General features: G+C 38.4%; 1 protein-coding gene across 2 annotated transcripts in view; it reads left to right on the top strand.

Moving 5' to 3' along the window:
* Window positions 1-18,714, top strand: part of PPP1R21 (protein phosphatase 1 regulatory subunit 21) — a 32,011-nt gene extending 13,297 nt beyond the window's left edge. For both annotated transcript variants that reach the window (XM_054629139.2, XM_054629143.2), the window contains 13 exons: window positions 2,912-3,013; window positions 3,092-3,180; window positions 4,058-4,194; window positions 4,830-4,922; window positions 6,268-6,395; window positions 6,756-6,908; window positions 7,677-7,769; window positions 8,896-9,129; window positions 10,485-10,520; window positions 12,253-12,369; window positions 13,261-13,359; window positions 15,419-15,547; window positions 17,384-18,714. In XM_054629139.2, coding sequence (XP_054485114.1) covers window positions 2,912-3,013; window positions 3,092-3,180; window positions 4,058-4,194; window positions 4,830-4,922; window positions 6,268-6,395; window positions 6,756-6,908; window positions 7,677-7,769; window positions 8,896-9,129; window positions 10,485-10,520; window positions 12,253-12,369; window positions 13,261-13,359; window positions 15,419-15,547; window positions 17,384-17,413 — 1,440 coding nt within the window. In that variant the 3' untranslated portion in view covers window positions 17,414-18,714. The remainder of the gene's footprint in view (window positions 1-2,911; window positions 3,014-3,091; window positions 3,181-4,057; window positions 4,195-4,829; window positions 4,923-6,267; window positions 6,396-6,755; window positions 6,909-7,676; window positions 7,770-8,895; window positions 9,130-10,484; window positions 10,521-12,252; window positions 12,370-13,260; window positions 13,360-15,418; window positions 15,548-17,383) is intronic.
* The last annotated feature ends 1,065 nt before the right edge of the window (window positions 18,715-19,779 follow it).

Below are 19,779 nucleotides of genomic sequence, written 5' to 3' on the forward strand. Positions count from 1 at the left end.
AGAGCCAGCCCCTCCTGCATGAGACATCTTTTCTGCTCCATGAATTCTCTGAATGTGGATGAGGTGTAGCTGCAGAGAATCCTTTTCCCCTGTGCCTCTGCTAGAAGAGAAATGTGATAATCAAATCAAAGCTTTGCTTTTTTAATTGCTGAATTGAAGTGCATCTGTTGAAAGTTCAGCTGACTTGTTTAAAATAATAATTCACAAATGTTGCACTGCTGAATAGAGCTTGTTTTAGTTAATGCACTGGGGCATAGGAGATGCTGAGACAGAATCTGGTCTTGTGTTTAAAGTGTTTAGCTGTAATATTAAATAAAGGATAAAAGGTAGACTTATATGAGGGAGAGAACCTGGACTCTGTTCCCTTGTCAAAAAACAGCTTTATAATCTGATTTTGGGCTGCTTATCTGAAGATGTTTCCTGTAAGTATTCTGAAGCTTCAAGTTTGTAAACCATGTTGAAATTAGTATGAGAAATCTGACTCATCTCTTTTGACACAATTCTATGGAAAGGTTTTCTGAGAGTGTCATCCAGAGCTGTTGAGCTGCATGTTTTGACTTTGTTTTCCTATGCTGTGAACTAGAGAAAATAACTATGCACAAGGATTTGTGTGGGGATGTATACATGTATGCTTTGGAATAAATTGCCTTAAGATCAGAGTTGACTTCGTAGTTTAAGGGGATCTGTGAGTATTTAAGCTGCAGGGAATATTTTGTGATTCAGTCTCTTAATTCCAGTTTAGTAGCTGCCAGGGCTCAGACTTAAGGTGCTGAGGTGAATTGTGGTTTGCATTGATCAAGTGGCTGCAGTGCATGTGGTGTCAATGTTAACTATGACAAAACTTTCTTGTTCTTTGGAAAACCTCCTATAACCTCTTTTCAGGTAACAAATATGTTTATGGAGGTGGTTATCCACTAGAGAATCCCTTTCTGTTTGCCTTCTCAGTTGTTTCAACTGTTTTAGTCTAGAACACCCTTCTGCAGAGATTCAGCATAGTTTGAGAACATTTTCTTGCTGCTGCCACCAAATGCACTCAGAATGGCATGTCCTTCCTGTGAAAATGATGGGGTTTAGTCATCTTTAAGATTTTTTGGGGCAGGAGTGGTCTCTCTTTTTTTTTTTTTTAATGTGGTCCAGTGTGGTGACTGCATTCTCAGATACTACTGCAGTTTACACTAAAGCAATAAAATCAGATTTCCTAGACATCTCTCCTCACAGATTTTTTTTTCCCTGACCTCCTAGTTAACACTTCTTTATTGTTTTTCAGCACAGCTGAAACAGGCAACTTAATCAGAACCATAATTTCATTTTCCTTTTCTTATAATTGAGTCTGATTCAGTAGTTCAGGCTTTGTTTTCATAATTATGTCTCTTGTACTCTGCCCCGTTGTGTATTCATGGCCTAATTCCCTCAATGCATGCTACTTCTCAGGGCTTTTGCTGTGACTTTCCAGTACTGAAGCATCTTTTATTGCTCACTGAAGCTGTAGTTGCTCCTGTATTTTTTATTAATTTATCCATTTGCTTGGCAAGTGTTCTCAGGGTGATTTTTTTTAAATTTTATTTTTAGCTACTCCACCAAGTTGGTCAAAAATGTCCCCTTAATATGGTAGAGAAGATGAAACAAGTGTCAGGTAGTGGCTTAGCAGACTTGCACTGATTTATTTTTCCCCAACTCCAGGTCTTGTCTGGTGCTTTCAAGCTATTTTCCCCACCAAACACTCAAAGTAGATGTGGACAATTCCCTGCCAGGTTCAAGTATTCCTTTTCTCTTTAAGGGTTGGATTGCTGGGTTCTGCTGGGTCTACAGCATCATGCTGGATAATTCAAGTCCTCTCTCTTGCAACACAAGCCAGGAGCATTCTGCATGTGTTATTTCTTCCTCTTTAGATTTAGGAATTTTCCCTAATTCCACCCAGGTTTGTGCATGCATGGATCAGAGCTTAGCATCTCACTCTTCTTGTTAACACTGTGTTACCACACTGCAATAACACAAGGAACAATTAAAATCTCTTGGACTCTGTTTGCCTGGGATCTTTAGCTGCTCTTGTGGTGTAAATAATCAAAGGTGAAGGTATCTTTCTGTGGGGTAAAATAAAAGCCAGGATTGCTTTTGCCTACCTGTATTAATTTGTGGAAGAAGCTTTTTTGTGATACTGAGGTACCAAAATGAAAAGCTGATGGTGGTGTTACATTTGATGTGTAAGAGTCCACCTTATGTTCTCAGGTCTGCTTTTTTAAAGGCAAAATTTACTGTAGGATTTAATTAAGCAATTTTTAGCAAAGTCAGGCAGGTCCATGAAATAAGAATTCTCCTGTGATCAGTTGGAGCTCCATGCTTTGCATTAGCATTAGCATGCTTTGACTCTTGTTGAAAACTGGGCGGGACACAGATGAAAAGACAAAAGAGACACATCTCTTGCTCTTGGTTTGACTTGGGTTTAATTCTTCAGTACTTTGCACAGCACAGCTTTGCAAATGTTTGTGCTGTTGGACAAGGCTGGGAGGCAGACTACTTTTGGGAGGAAGGTGGGATAGTTCATTCTGTGGCTAAGTGGTGCATGGATCTAGCCTTAACTGGATGGAGTTGAGGAAGGAATGCAGGAATGTTTAAAACTAAAAAGCAAGGGTTTGGTGTGCTGTGCATGGCAGTTGAAATGAGACTGGATGCCCTGGCCAAGCTCTAGGTGTGGTTTTCCCTGCACTTCCAGTGCTTCTCCCTTTCCCTCAAGGTGTGTTTTTGACTGTAGAAGAGGTTGCTGTACATCACTGGACTGTTGTCTCTCATTAGTGACATCTTAGGCATCGTTGAGGGGGACAGGGCTTGGCCAAAATGTCCCATTCAGGTGTTACCTTGGCAGAGTTGACAGGAGCTGTCAGCAAGCACCATTTTAAAACCTCTGTGTCCTCAGTTCTCACAGTATCTCCATGAAAACGCTTCCTATGTTCGCCCTCTGGAGGAAGGAATGCTGCACTTGTTTGAGAGCATCACGGAGGATACTGTGACAGTCCTGGTAAGATTTCCTCCTTTCAGTACCCAAAAAAGGATTTTTACAGAGCAAAAACACTTACCTGTTGTTTTTTCCTTTCAGGAAACAACTGTGAAATTGAAGGCCTTCTCAGAACAATTAGCTTCCTACTTAGGCTTTTTAAGAAAGATTCTTCCTTATCAGTTAAAAAGGTACCTTTCATTTGATAGATCCAATTTAAAGGCACTGTGCCAGGCATGCAGCACTGTCAGCACCTACAACTCAAATATTAAATCAAACCTTAAAATACTCTGGCCTCTGCTGTCTTAAAAGGCTGAACTCTTTTTTTTGGGTTTTTTTTTTTTGCATGTTGTTTTCTAAACCTTGAGACTAGGCATAGCTTTTTTGAGGCATTAGGACTAAAACCATGTATTTTAAAGCTCCTCCACGCACACCCTCCCTCACACGTGAGACTTTAAAAATAATGAAGCTTTCATTAATGTTTCTTAGTGTTATTCAATAGCATTGCTACTATTCAGGTGTGATACACTGTAACTGTTAATGCCTTGACCTTTTCTGAGGGTTATTCATCAATCAGTAAATGTAACAATGTTGTAAAACTTGGCTAGGTCTACATCCCTTCTGCTGGAAAATCTTTGTGCCTGAGTTGATTGAAGGGAGATGAATTATAAGTGCAAAGAGCTGCTTTAAGAGAGGTTTGGACTAAGGAAGAAAAACCCTCTTGATTTATGTCTCCTTTATACCTGTTCTCGTGCTCCTTAGGAAGCAAAAGAGAATTTATGTAGTAGAGGGAAAAGTCTTCAAACTTAAATTGCTGCAATCAGTTCCTTGCTGTGAGAGTAAATCATTCCTGGCTTGTGACAGAAACACCTGGGAGTGGCCATGCACACATTAATTTTCATGTATTGCTAAGTTCCTCTGCTGTGTTAGCCTTTCTAAAATCAATTCCTGGCCTGCTGTTGCTTTGCACTGGGGAGATAGAGAACACCTATGTGCTCTAAAACTCGTGAGCTTGTTATTTTTAAGACAATTGCTTGCTTTTAAAAGAAATAATTCATATATTCCTAGTTTGGAAGAAGAGTGTGAGTCTTCTCTTTGCACAGCTGCTTTAAGAGCTAGAAATATGGAGCTGCACAGAGACATGAAAAGGTTGACTGCAGTCTTTGAGAAGCTCCACACATATGTCAGTCTTCTGGCCTTACCAAGTAAGTGTCAGTTGTGGCTTGGCTGGCTACCCTGTGCCTGCTTTTCTGTGGGTTTTTATGGGATGATTGACAGTCTGTATTTGTCACCTCCTAATTATGAAATGGTTAATAAACTACATTTTCTTACTAATCATCGTTTCCAGCCCCTCGTTTTCATAAGGTTATTACAACTGTCATGCTAATAAATAATAAAATTAATAAAATGAGGTAAAGCCTTTGTGTGTATGTTTGGGGAAACTATCTCCAAATGCATCCTGTAAATAGCAGTAAAAAATCATTATTTCATAGCTTGAGGTTATTTCAGTCTTCACTCTTTCTAAAGGCCCAGATTGTTTTTCCTATAGCTATGATCATGTCTTTCTGTATGTGTGGTTTTTGAGACCAACACAACTGATATTTATGAAATCTGAATAAAAACTAGGGGACTTGAAAGTCTTTCACCTGCCTGCTCTGCCAGAATTGGAGATATGTATATTTGATATTGAAGGGAAAATTTAAGTAAATTAATCTATTGTGACTCATCCTCCATGCAAATGGTTCTAGTAGGTGGAAACTGAATTATTTTCAAAGCTAACTTTTTTCATTCGTGGTCAAATCTTAGTTTTGTGGTTTTCCTTCTTACGTGTTACTCTTAGGTACAAGACCAGAAGGAGTCCTTAGGACAAATTACAACTTTGTGTTTACAAACATTGCTGCAAGTCTTCATGGATTCCATGACATTTTAAAAGGTGAGAGTTGGGAATGTTGTCTTGTTTCAGCTTTGCTGCTTTCTTGTTTAGCATAGCACACCTGCAGTCTCTATAACAGTGCTGAATGTATTGTATGTGATAAATCTGGTTTGTTTTACCTTTACAAGCTAAGAAACTAAACCTACTAACCACTTGTTTTAGGCATTCATGCATGGTTTTCATTCTTCCATTCTCTTACCTTTGTTCCTCAGAGTTGCTGGATTATTTAATTGTGGCTCTCCAGATTTTCCTGAGCAGCATCACTTTACTTTCTGAGCTTCATTGCTCTCATGAAGCTAGCACACAGAATGGAATGCTGTGAAATGTACATATTTTCCCTGCATATGTAGCATTGACCTAGTACCTGCCTGCAAAGTGGAATTCTTCCTTCCTATTTTTAGGGTGATGACTATTTTTAACATGAATATGTAACCAAAGGTTACAAAGAAGTCCAAATTCTTTTTGAAACTTGGCTTCCTCTGGAAAATGGTTTACCTTGCTTTTATCAGAAAAACATGGATATGTTATGTTTTCAGTGAAGGGGTATTTGGTTAAAACTCAGAATTTTGAATCTGATGTTCCTGCATGTCCTAGAATTTCAGTCCTATGTAGCTGTTTCTGGGGAGAAAAGTGATCCATAGAGATGAACTGGATTTTTTTACTATTCAGCTATTTAAACATTAAGCTTTCATAATTTTAAGCAAAATTGGGTTTTTTTCCTAATAGCATGAGTAGTCTGGCCCCATTTTGCAGAGTCCTTGTTTTAAAGAAAAATAGAAGATATTAAAGATTGTACCTCACACAAAATGAGACCCTAAATCATGAGTTTTGTAGCATAGATAAGTTTAGAATACTTTCTACCTCTTAATCTGGTCACTATAATGTAAAGTCAATGCAATTTATACTTTAAAGGAAATACAGAAAATAGAAGCAGTGAAGAAAACTGTCAGTAGAATTCATTAACTATCAACAGAACAGAAATGCTCTTTTTAATATCTCACACTCCCATACTCCAGAATGTTTAATTTCTCTCTACTTTCTCAATCCCAACTAATTTTGAACTTTTTAAGATTATTTCTGTTTACAATTTGTGGTGGTGATGAGCTGGAATTTCTCCATTCTGTAGCAATAGTACTCTGTTTTAAAATGGGTGCGTATTGTTCACTTGTCAATTACTTTTTTTTTAATTAGGCCACCTTGAGAATGTTCTTACATGATTAATACTTGATTCTTTTTAAATTTTGGTGGTGTTGAAATTAATATATTTAGGCTAAGATGCTTTTGTGAGTGACTTTCAAAAAGTTTTTTATTCTTAATTTGGCATAATGTGCTTTTCATTTTCCAGATATTTCCAAGCACTATAGTCAGAAAGCTGCTTTAGAACAGGAAGTTCCGACTGCCACACAGAAACTCATAACTACAAATGACTGTATTTTATCCTCTGTTGCTGCTTTAACAAATGGAGCAGGCAAGGTAATGGATATTTTTGTTTCGAACAATTCCTTAACTTGTGCAGATTTTTAAGAAACAAAAATAGTTTTAGCTGAACAATTTAAAAAATCTGTGTGCCTCTGATATTAATAATCTGTAGTGTCATGTTGATTCTTGAGTTATTCTCAGGCTATGAGTTAAAAACAACTGAGTGATAAAAGTAGATCCTGTGATGAGGATGCTTTGTGCTAGGAAGGTCTGAGTTACATGGAAGAACCTGCAGCTTGTTTCAAAGTCCTGTTAAGAACTCCAGCTTCACTAAATACTTGTCTTTTCAAAGACTAATTGCTCCATTGACTCCTCCTGGTTAATTCAGAGAGCCACTTCTCTTGATGTGTTTAGATGGCCTCGTTCTTCAGCAGCAACCTGGAGCACTTCAGCAGCTCGCTGAGCTACGGCCCCAAGGGAGGGGCAGAGTTCATCAGCCCTCTCTCAGCTGAGTGCATGCTGCAGTACAAGAAGAAGGCAGCTGCTTATGTGAAGTCCTTGAAGAAGGTTTGTTCAGCCAGTGTGCTTGCACAGAGGGAGCTCAGTTCTGTTGGTGGTTATGCCAAGCAGAACACAAACTTAAGGGTTTGCAGGGTTTGGAATGGTAGAGATGGTCTGAACAACAGGTTTTGGCTGAGGATATTGCAGTAATGCTGAGGATAGCATTGCAATAATGCTACTGAAAGCTTTGGAGTGTAGTTGCCCTCACAGCTGAGGGTATGTGCCACTTCTGCCATTACCCATTTCCACTAATTATTTCTGTGCCAAGACTCCCAAGGAGAAGAGGGTGGCTGCCTATGTAAATTTCCTCCTGTATTCACTAGGAATATGGAGTGAAAACATGTTCTTACACTTGCATTCACTGGAAGACATAGGGGGAAAAAAAAAGGAGCTACCCTGGAGGAAATGTGCTGAACCAAAGGATTAAATGCTGTCAGATCTCCCTGTTGCCTTCACTAAAATTAACAATTAAGTGATGTGCTTAGCAGTTGTTACTAAATCACTTTACTGCAATGTTTGTAAAGAGGACCTTAAGATGCCTTTGATCATTAATTAACACTCGGAGTTTTCTGAGCATTTTTTAATCAACTGTACCTTTTGGGGCAGTATTTCTTAAGAGCTCAAACCATTTTTTCCTTATACCTGGTAAGCACTTGGAACATGGGTTTTTTTCCTTTCCAAAATAAGGAAAGTAGTAAAAAAATAAAAGCAGAATGCATGTTCTGATCTAGTGTGTAACATGTTTTGAGAGGGGTTTTTTTGATTTTTCTGCAGCCTTGTGCAGATTCAGTGCCTTATGAAGAGGCTTTAGCCAATCGCAGAGTTCTCCTGAGTTCTACAGAAAGCAGGGAAGGTCTTGCACAACAGGTATTGCACTAACATGTGAGGCAGTGTATTTTGTAAAGGTAAACTTGTATCAAAGTCTCCAATTTATGTCTGTGGTCATTTGTAGGTATATATGAATATGCTGAACCTTAAAATTAAACTGTAGATGTCTTGTAGAGTTTTGAAAGTAAAAACCTTGCCAGGCTGGGTTATCTGCAGGATGTACATGTAGGTAGATATAGGAGCCAGGATTATGTCATTGATACCTTCATTCAGAAATACAAGAAGTCAGGTAATCTTTAATAATTAAAATAAATGCAAAATAAAGACAGAAATAAGGCATACTAAAGGGTTAATTTTTAATGTTGTGTACTGATTTGAGTCCTCTTTTGGACTATGCATGAATTATTTGCACTGGTTAAGAGCACTGATTTTTCTTTTCAGTTGGAGTAATAAATTAGAGTTTCTATCTGCCAGTATGCATATATATATTTTTTTTTTTTTGGAAGGTGAAGAAGGATGGGTAACATGGTATTTAAAAGGCCTACACAATTTGTCTATTGCTTCATGTGAATAACTAATTAATACTGACACTTCTATATTAGCTTGTATACTCAGCCTATGCTTGACTCCTTGTTATTGAACTGTTACAGGAACAACTACTTTGGTGATTTTTTTTTTTTGTAGTTACCAATATTCTAGGTGTATTAGTAGGAGTGAAATGAATTTCAGCAGAAATGTGCAGTGATAGATGTGTTCTGTTCCATAGTTGTTTTCTTACCTGGACAAAGTGGGTGGTTCTGTCTGTGTGAGGTGGGACAGCTGGGGGGGGACAGTTTGTCTTTCTAGCATAGGAAAAGCTAGTGATATTGCCAGGTACACATCTTTCAGGTTTTTATAAAATTCTTCCCTGCTTTGGTTTTTCACCTAGTACAATGTTGCCATTTTTATGAGCTGTGCATGTTTCAAACTAATTAAATAATGTGTCCATTTTTGACAAAGAGCCACAGCTGAGCACACATCTCAGAGCAGTGGTTGTTTACCTGCTGCACTTTGTTAGCTCACTTATGTAATGGTTTAAAATAATACTGTCCTCAGACATTTCCTGTGTGTGGGTTTTTTCCTCCCTGGGTTCAATAACCTGGACTGTAAACTTTCCCTCCTAAAGGTCCAGCAGAGTTTGGAGAAAATTGCAAAACTTGAACAAGAAAAAGAACACTGGATGTTGGAGGCTCAGCTAGCTAAAATTAAGCTAGAGAAAGAAAACCAAAAACTGAAGAACTCTCTTAGTGGACATTTAACTGAAACTATCCAGGAGCATTCAGTTCTGCCAAATATAGCAGAACAAAAGAAGGAAACCACAGAAAAGAGTCTGAGGGAACCTATTAAGAGCACCAGTCTGGTGAGTGACCTTTCCCTTCAATAGAGAAAAATCCACTTTCTTTAGTAGCAGTGCTGTTTGATCAGTGGAACACTAAAAATGAAAGCCTTTTGACTGTATTGGAAAGCATTCACTCTTGGGGTCCTTGTCTTTGCAAAGCTGCTTGCAAATTCTTTCTGCAGAGTTGGGCACTTCTTGGATTTTGAGACTTTGTTTGCTGTCTTTAGTATTGTGAAGATATTTTTGTAGTTCTGTCCATGTGTAACTGAGGGGGAAATAATGGGTGTTTAATCTCCTGATTTGTCTGTACTTATGGAACTTTGCAAGTGGTGTGTATCTCAGGTTGGGCCTGTGTTTCCAATACTTTTATTCATCTCTAGGTGTGTTAAAGCAAATGGAAGTAGGTAGCTAGTGATTGTAAATGGATTTGAAGACTTATTGGGTCAGTTTGGGTTCAGCAATTGCTTTTGGATATAGCATGCATTCTTTCCTTGCTCTTCTGTGCTGGTATATGGCTTTTTCCTGTTTACTAACATATTTTAAATGAATTGGCCTTTCCCCTGAATTCCACTTCTGAAGTGGCATAGTGGTATTAACAGGAATGTCATCTGTAAGAAATAATAAATCCACTCAGCATTCAATAGAATTCTTTTTTTTTTTTGTCCTCCCTGCTTTCCTGCTCCAAGATAAAAGTAACCAATGGATTGTTTTGAAAGCTCCAATTCTGAAGTACACTGGCATCTTAAGTTTTTGATCCTCTATTTGATTCCTTAGGAGTTTGATGAGAATGTTACTCGTGGGTCAACATATTGTATGAATGTTCCCCATAAACATGATTCTCTAGTCCTGTTGAGATCAAGGGGGGAAAAGCCCCTTAGATCCTCTGGGAAGATATCCTTTCATGAAACCAGGTATTGGTTACACTGCTCTTGTAGAGTTTTGTCAGTGCTTGCTAGTCAGAAAGGAAAGGAAGGAATTTGGAAGGTATTCAAGAAATCCAGGTTGACTTTCCTTCCTCTTAAACATGACAAGTAATGTTTCAGTGTGCTAACGTGGCTCTGAATTAGTTTCATATGATCAAGCAGTTGCATAACCATAGGAGCCCAGCTGCATCTTGTTGCTTTTATTGCCTTTTCCCTGTGTACCTCCTAAGACAAGAGAGATACTTCTGAGAGTTGTTGTCAGGTTTAATTCTGTTCAAGGCACTCATGTAACCACTCTTGTTTATGTTACAGGTGGAAGTACTTAAATTTGATTTCAGTTTGAATGATTGCAAGATTGTTTAAATTCAAAGTCCTAAGATTGAAACCAAAATGCAGCTATGGTATCTATTTTTTTGCAGTTTCTCATTAAGTGTATTTTCTTCCTTGTTCTAGATTGGAATGTTGACTGTAACTACTGATAATGAAAAGGTAATCTGTTTTAAATATTATTAAAGTCCATCTGTTAAATACTTCAATTCTGATTCTGCTAAACTTATTCCACAGGTCGAATTACTGAGAATACTCCTGTATAATGAGTTGACCACATAGTCTTTATATACTAAATAGTCAAATTTCTGAAATCCATGTGTTCTTTAATTTTCTTCTTCTATTAGTGAACTGTTATTTGGCCCTTGTGAGACTTTTGGAGCAGAGTGAACTGGAGTCAGGGTCTGCTTTCTATAATTTGAGGAAGGCACTGGTCATTGTGGGAATCTATAAAATCAGAGGGTTTTGGGAAAGCTGCAAAAGGCAGGCCTCAGAGACAGCAGAACTGTGGTTGGAGCTAAGCAGTAGCCATGAGATAGGTCAGCAGAAGAATTATGTAAGAAGTAAAAAAGTAAGGACAAATAGAACAATGGTCTGTGTATTAACCTTGGCTAGAATAACTCCCTAAGCTGCAGAAAAGTTTATGTAGTGAGATATTAGGGAGTTCTAAGCTTAATAATGGAGCTCTGTGCATTGTGTTTGAAGGCTTACAAGCAGATATTGTATTTGAAATAAGCAGGCATTGTTTTAACCAAAGGAATGTGTGCTTATAGTGGTTGGATAGACCTACTGTCAACATGCTTTTGCTTTGTGTGATTGGTCAAAAAACTTATAAAGTAAGTTGTAACATGAAGTTCTTGGTCTGCTGCCTGAGATGTGAGCTAATGGCATCTTCCATTGTCATAACCATGTAATGAGACTGATGCTGGAAAATACAGCAGCTCAAGGCACATTCCTGGCAGTCCCATCCTGTTGGTGATGTTTACAGGGACCCTGGCTGGTGATGGTCTGGCTGTGCCTCAGGAGCCCAAACTATCCCAAGCCTCCATTCTTAACCCTGGAGGAAGGGCTCAAGCTGCATAAAACGTCCCTATCTGCAGTGCCTGGGTTACAACGGGTAGCACTGAATCAAACCTTGAACACCCTCAGAATAAATGTTAACACTTCATTTAGCCCTGCTAAAATGTAACACTTGCTCCAGCAGGAACTTCTGAGAGTAAGGTTCCCTGCTTTCCCTCTTCTGATATCACAGGGAACTGCTGTGTAGCTTAGTGCACTCCTCCTTGTAGAAGTGTGATTGAAAAGGGGTAGGGGGCTGGATAGTAACTGATACAAGTCCTTAGAGGCTTCTGCACAGTGCTGAACTTGAAGGTAATGAGAGATCATGTGAAAGCTGACTCCAGTGGGTTAGCCTGTAAACTACTGATTTGTTGGGGTTTTTTATTTTTTATTTGTTAATTTCAAATATCTAAAGAAGCTTCTGGAACATGCAACATTAGTAATGGTTATGACTTTTGTACGCTTCTGAAATACAGTTATGTGAAGGAATTCTTCCTTGTTGGGAAGAAACAGTAAATTTTCGTGTAGGTGAAAGCTGTTCCCTTCTGGATTTTCATCTTCATCAGACACTTGCTATATTAAAGCAAGTTAAATTCTTACCTTGTCAGTCAGCTCCTTGTCCTGTAAGGAAATCTTGAGTCCCCATCAGAGTGATAAAATTGCAGTGTGCCCTGCTGTAATTCATCTGTTGTGTTTGGGGAATTTGATACTTTTTGATAGAGCAGCCAGGGCTCAGAAGGAAAGAAGAAAAAAAGTCTGTATAGAGGCAATGTTGTGATTTGGGTATTCAGTCTAGTAAACATAAATGCTGTTTGGTTAAACTTTTCTTTGCCAGGCTCCAGATGGTGAGTCTCGTGAAGACCTGATAAAAACTCACTACATGGCCAGGATAGCAGAGCTGACCTCTCACCTGCAGCTTGCTGACAGCAAATCAGTGCACTTCCATGCTGAGGTGAGCATGCAGGCAAGGACAGTAAATCTCTTTTTGAACTTCCCACAGTGCTATGATAGTAAGTTTCAATATATGGAGCATAATGTTTTATGAAAATCTGTTCCTGGAATATTTTTGATTGTGGTCTGGCACGCATAAAAACAGATACTGTAAAAGGACTTTTTATGTTTAATAAATCCTTTGGTAGCCTTGTCTTGGCTGTATTAAGAAGTATAATGTGTGTCATGTATAGATTTGTTCACATAAGCTGAAGCAGCTGGCTTGAGTTACCAAGGAAGTTTTGACTTAATTTTATAGTGATGCTGATGTCATTCAAAAATATTTGAGTGTATTATGAAGTGATGGAAACAGCTCTCCTGAGAAAATTGGCTCTTAGGCATAAGTTATACTGCAAGAATGAACAAGATGATTCATTGTATCTATGGTTTCCTTTTCATTTCAAGTCATGAGGGAACTTTTCTTGAAAGTAGTGGCTGTTTTGGTTTGTGTAATAAATGATGTGGAATATACTAGGTTAACAGAACAAATCCTCTTAAATATTATTTTTTTAATTGAAGATGACATAGTATGGAGGAACCATCTTTTCTGTGATATTTGAGCCTTGTATGAAGTGAGTTGTTTGCATTGCTTTTTATTTATGAGAAGTTTTGTAGCAGTTACATGAAAAATACAATATTTAGAGGATTGGCAATATGGTAGCTCTGTTAAATGAAACATTTCATGTTAACTATTCCATTACCTCTGCATTTAAAAATGTGCACAAGCTCTGAGTTCCTTGAAATCCAAGTATCACAGATGGAAAAGTCCAAAGCAAGCACTTAAGGATGCCACAAGGCAATACTGAGGAAGTGACTTTTGTCCCTTGTACCCTCCCTGTCCTGTTCTTGGTAGTGTCGAGCACTTGCCAAAAGACTTTCTCTGGCAGAGAAGTCCAAGGAATCACTCACAGAAGAGTTGAAGCTCGCCAGTCAAAACATCACCAGATTACAGGCAAGTAAATTTTTCTGTAATCATGTAGAGCAGAAAAATGACAACCATCTAGCCTGGCCATGCTATTCCTAGGTCCTGTGTTGTGGAATATAAAAACTCCAGTGGTACGTGGAGAAGAGCCTTGAATAATACACTTTAAATCCCAGGTATAAAGTTGAAGTGGAACATGCTTCCAAGAGAAGGTTATATTGGCCAAACCTGTGTGTTTTAGCTCATTTGATGTCATGGATTTTCATGAAAATCACATAGTTGTAATCCCAAAAGGGGTGGTGGTTTGACTGATTCCAGATGAAATAAGGAATTCTTAATCCTTTCTTGCACCTGGGTCTGAAAGTTTTAAAAAATGCCAAGTTGCTTTGGATTTTTTAATATGGATACCTTAATATTAAGAAAAGATAGTTTTGAGGTAATCTCTAAGAAGCTGTTGTTAACAAAAATCAACTCTCATGGCATCCTGTGAGTGTCCTGTCCCTTTGTCTTTCTCTTCCACACAGCTGAGAAAGAAGCCAGTGGTACAATAAAGTATAAATAAATACACAATTCATAAATTCCCTCATGTTTTCTTTACACTTAGTTCAGATCGTTATTGCTCATCTGTCTGTGATGGTGAGTACCAAAATTGCTCCATACAGGCTGTGAATATAATGTTAAAAGCTTTGAGCTATTGTGCTCATGGACAATCCTTTTAAAACACTTCCTTGATTTGTTCCTTTAAGAAATTCCACAATAGATGTTGAACTCTGCATGAGATGTTAACTTCCAACTGCATTTTAAACTTCCTAGGAAAAGATAGCAGGCACACACCATTTGTATGTTTAGTAGTCTGCATAATACTGAGTAATAGAGACTTGTTGAGGTTGGAAGGGTCCTCTGAAGGTGATTTGTCCCCTGCTTTGGTCAGAGCAGAGAGTTCAGATCAAGCTGTGGAACTGGATATTTCCTATACAGCCGGTCTGTATAGGAATATAGGAATAGGAGCTGGGTATTTCCTATACAGCCATGCTGGTCTTCTGCCACAGTCACTCCATGTCTTAGGCATTGAGTTGTTCTTTCTTCTGTCCTTGATCATTCAGCTTTCCTGGGCCCCTGTAACTTCCAGGGCAGATTTACCTGGGACCTTTCCAAGCAGAAAGAAGTCAGAATCTACTCCTCTTGAATCTAGGGTTGCTGTAATTCTATTATTCATCTTGTTTCCCTCAGGATCCTGAATGCCACTAACTCATGCTAGCTGCAGCTAAGGCTGCCATTGGCTTTCACATCCCTGACCAGCTTTTCCTTATTTGGGAGTAAAAAGTCCAGCAGAGAGCATCTCTTGGTCCCACTGATCACTGGTATCAAGAAGTTCTATGCAACACTCAAGACAACTCCTCTGTTGCTTGTGTTCCACCTTGCTGCCCTTCCAGGATGTGTCAGAGTAGTTAAAATCCCTAATGAGGATCAGGGTCTGTCAGTGGGAGATTTTTACCTGCTTGCAGCAGATGCCTGTCACCCTAGTGTTCTCCTACTGATGAGATTTATTAGTCTTCAAGCCACCTCTTCACACAGAGCATGATTTCTTCCCTTCTGTCCTCCCTAAAGTGTGTTTATCCCTTCATTGCTGTGTTCTAGCCATGCACACTATCCCCCCATGTCTCTGTGATCCCAGAGAGATCATAGCTCTCTCTAGCTCCATGTGGAGTGGTGCTTTCTTCAGCTTTGGATGCCTTGTGTGTTCTTGTGCAGGCCATGCTTTAACCCCATAAACTTTACTTGTTTCCTGGCTGGAAGCAGTGGTGGAAAACTTAGCTGTTACTCTTTTATGTAAACCATAAAAAGTGGGGGAACAAATCTAAAGGAAACAACACAAAAATAAAGGGAACAAATCATGCATGGGACTTCAGGTAAAAGAAAAGTGGCTACTGATTTCCTTTCATAAAAGAGGGTTTTTTTAGCTGAATTGCACACACTCAGCATCAAAAGTGGAGCTGACTCAGTGGAGGTGGAAGTGTGCTGCTTTGCCAGGTATTACTAATACTGAGCCATAATACTTGGGCTTCTGGTTGTTTAATTTTTCCTTTAGGATGAATTGATGACAACAAAGAGGAGCTATGAGGACCAGTTGAGCATGATGAGTGACCACCTGTGCAGCATGAATGAAACCTTGACTAAGCAAAGGGAAGAGATTGATACCCTAAAGATGACCAGTAAGGTGAGCTGGCAGTGCAGCTGGGGATGGCAGGGTTACATTTGCTGTTCCTGCAGCACTGCCCTTGGACAAACCAGCTCACAAGGTGTAATTCTTGCTCTGAACCATTTGGAAAGAAAACTCCAAACTTGTTCCTTCAAGTTTCAGTGAAGAAAAAAACTCTTGCTAAACACACATGTGGGAAAGAACAAGCTCTTCATGTCACTGCTTCACATTAGGTTCTCAAAGTGTACCCTCTGATAGCAGATCACATAATTTTTTTTTTGTTTTAATCTGGTGAAAATGGAGCTATTTGTAAACTCAGCTGTTGAGGCTGGGTGGTTAGGATGAAGTTCTGGGTAGAAGTGTCCCTTCTGCACTCCTTTTGGTTGCAGCATACTCTGTCCATGGCAGCTGGTCTCTTTCTCTGTTTTATTTCCACATTCTAGCTCATCTGTCCCTTGTGTAGGAATGAAAAAGTTGCCACTTGTATTCTTCTGCGAGCTTGAAATGCACACTTAAATTCTTTACCAGGCAAGGAGTCTACCCACTTGTAAAAAATCAGAAACAGATTTTTTTTTTTACTTACCTAATGATGAAAAATACAGAAGTCTGCTTTTTTGAGCAACCAGTGATTAAACCATGGTACATTCTATTCTGATGCTTCCAGGGAGGAACAGATATTGTGAAGGCCTTTGCCCTTCACTTGTCTGACTGTGAAACAAATTATCATTATTCTCCTTATTTCTGGGATGCATGGAAGCAGGTAGCACTGAAGAATTAAAAAAGTAAAAATAGTAAATAAATTCCATGTTCTGAATCAAGATCCTGTGATGGTGATTTTTATTTTTTAGAGTAAATTCTTCCCCCTGCTTTTCTTCAGATTTCTGAGTGTTTTAATTTGGCATTGTATTCTTTAAAATTACTTTGTGGTGTATAAGCTTTTGTGTTTCCAGAAGGAAGCTCTTGGCTGCATACTGACCGTGGCACTTCATGTTTTTATAAAATGTTTTCTGGAATTTCTCACTTGCCATACTTGTAAGACTTGAAGTGGTACTCTGTCTGTAAGGACCTCAGAACCTCACAACAGAAGCCACACAGGTTTTCAGATGTTAACAAATGTAGAAGGGAATCCACTTGGAATCCAGTTGGAATCCAAATGATGCAGTTAAAGCCCTTATCAGTTGGAGAGAGTTGTTGGTTAGATTCAAAACAAATGTTATCTTCAGGAAATAGGAAGACTGAGAATTGCCAGCAAGTAACTATTGCACAAAACTTTATTTTAAGCTCCACATTTCCTTTGTGGAATTACTGAAGGTCAAATGTGAGTTGGCTAACTGGAACAAACTCTGAACTAGGAATAATCTGTACAACCTGAATTAAAATAAAATTCATTTTGGAAAAAATCCCAATATGGTGGGGGATTGTTTTTTAATTTGATACAGTTATTCTATAAGAAGTTATTTGGAGTAGCACATAAAGGTGGATTATGGTTTCACTTGCCTTCACTGCCCTTACAGTATTAGTGGTATTAATACAATTGAATGTCTTGGGATGTCCCTCAAATGTCTTTCCCAGGTTTCAGTTGTAGTAAGGCACTGTTGTGCTTGTTTGAGATATCTGGTACTTGCCTCTCTTGTGCTTATAGAAAGAGAGGAATTTTCAGAGCAAATGGTTGCAATCTGTCAAACTTAGAAGTCTATGGAGTGTTTATTTTCAGTCTGACTGTACCTTGTTTGCTGTGGGCATAAATTATTAGACATCAGATTTTGTATGTTACCTGTCTAGATTTCCTTACCTGAATGATAATGTTCTTTTTACCTGAATGATAATGTTCTCTTTGCTTCTTTCTTCTTGCAGGGAAATTCTAAAAAGAACAAGAATCGATAGTTTACAGCTGAGTCTTTGGAAGCTGCTGCTGCACAGGATGCAGATAGTGACCATTCATTATCCAGTTCCTGTTTGTTCCAGGAAGCTGAGGCTGGTTTTGGGTCAAGTAAAAACTGAATTGGTGCTGTAAATGGCTTGAAAATATTTAGAACTTGTGACAGATAAAACAGAACTTAATGTTGGCTCTAAACCAGGAAATACACACTCTGTGGATAATTTATATAGTAATTACCTTCAGTTTTTACTGTGCACTTTTTAAAACCAGGTTTTGATTTCACGTAACAACTTCAGATTTTGTATATTTTCAAATATGTTTCTGCATTAACAAATTTGGATTGGTGCAGTAGGTGTCTGTTTTTGAGTTCTCCATTTAATGGTCAGCACATGTACATTCCATTACTTGTTAATAACAGTTTAAAAATGAGTTTGGAGACGTTTTTTGGCCATGCAAGCTGTGCAGTTACTGTAAATGTATTACTCCTGTTCTCAGCCCTCTAGAATTAATTGGAATTGTGGCTTGAAATGATTTTTACAAATTCACCAAGTAAATGGGATCATTGTTAGACTGCAACGGTGAAAACCTTTCCTGCTTGTATTTGGCACTTTGGATTTGGAGGTGAAGAGCACAAATGGCTGAATTGGGCTACTTCAGTGAAATTGCTTTAAGGCATTTCTGTAACATTTTGTTTACAAATGTATGTATATATATATATTGGTTGAAATAGCTGTTTAAGGCTAGAGGAAACTGTGATTGTCTTTTGCCCCAAAAGAGTGAAACAATGTGTGTAGAATAGACCAGCTTACTGTGCTCTCTTACAGTAAAGAAGAATATGAAATATGTAGAAGATTTAAGCACTGAACTTGCAAAAGATCTTCATGGAATTGAGTTGTGATGGATTCACTGGGGGGATGCACATGGCTTTTCCTGTGTTTTCAGAAGTTTGTGAACTTTAGGCCTCTCCTAAGTTTTTTTTTTTAAATTTTTTTCCAAGTGAAGTTTAATATCACAAGTTTTCACAGCATTGATTTGTTGTTGGAGGTGGGGTTTGTTTGTTTTGGGCTGGGTTTTTGTTTGGTTGTTTTTTTGGTTGTGTTTTTTTTGGGTTTGGTTGGTTGGTTGGTTGTTTTTTGTTTTTTTTTTTTTTAATCAGATGCTGTGCTGCTCCACACTTTTTACACCAGTCTTCTGTTCCATAATTTCCATTATGGCACTTATTTGTCCCATGGGGGTTTACTCTGATATCAGTATGTGCTGAAATGTATTATCAGTATGTAATAATAAAATCAACCACATGAAACCAGCTTGACTTTTTCCTTCCTTCTGGCTGTGCCCAGGCTGCAGAGTGTGACATTTTGGTGGGGGGTTCCAGATGTTGCTGGTGGGATACTTACCCCAGTCTAGGTGCTCTCAGTGCATCTCTTTGTTCTGATAGCTTTTCCTTTCAGAAATGCAAAATAGAAGTGGTTGAGATGGGGAGAGCCTGCAGGGTTTCTTATTGATGTTGAATGAAGAACTCTGTGCTGGTGCTAATGAGGATTGGGAAATGTTGGCTTTCTCTCCAGCTGTTTTATGGAAGCAGATACAGCTTCAACTGTTTCTTTTAGGCTTGGGAAGCTAATTGCTTTCTTCTGATTCTTTTGAAGCTGCCTTTTCTGAGAACTTCCATCTTGCACTGAAGGTACTAATCCAGTTATTTTAATTCTCTGAATCAAATGAATAAACTGACACTACTTTTACTGATACTGCTTTTCATAGGTTGCTGCCTTTAGAAAAAGATTTTGCTTAGGCCATTTTTTACATGTCTAAATAAAAATAGTGTGTCTTTAGAATTTGCATTAAAAAAATCAAATGCATATTCACAGTATACCCAGTATCCAAGCTGGAATTCATGTAGAGTGTACAGGCATTTAGGTACAATTCCAATGTACATCAGTTTATCAGCATTTTTTCTTTGCAGTCTTGTTTGGGGATGTATTTGGGTGTCCCCCTCACCAAGCCATAACCATGCTCAAGAAGAGACAATTCTGATCACTTCAGCTGCCTTCAGCTTTTCAAGGAAACGTTTTGAGTAAGTTCTAGACAACTGTAAACTATCAATACCCAAAAGTAAAATCTGGCATAACAAATTTAAATCAGCGTTTTGGATACTGCTGTAGTTGTGTTTTTAAGGGGCCACAGGATATTACATTGAACTCAGTGGCATTAGAAACTGGATCAAGTGGAAATTCAAACTCCTTGTGCTTATTATCTGCTTAACCAGGTGATGCTGAATCTTCCTCAATGTCTCAAAGGCTGTTAAATGCCAAAATGGCTACTGCACAAGGCTTTGCTATTAAAAAAACTGAAGACTTGTTTCAACATTGCA

The sequence above is a fragment of the Agelaius phoeniceus genome, chromosome 3 (genome assembly GCF_051311805.1).
Source record: "Agelaius phoeniceus isolate bAgePho1 chromosome 3, bAgePho1.hap1, whole genome shotgun sequence".
NCBI lineage: Eukaryota > Metazoa > Chordata > Aves > Passeriformes > Icteridae > Agelaius > Agelaius phoeniceus.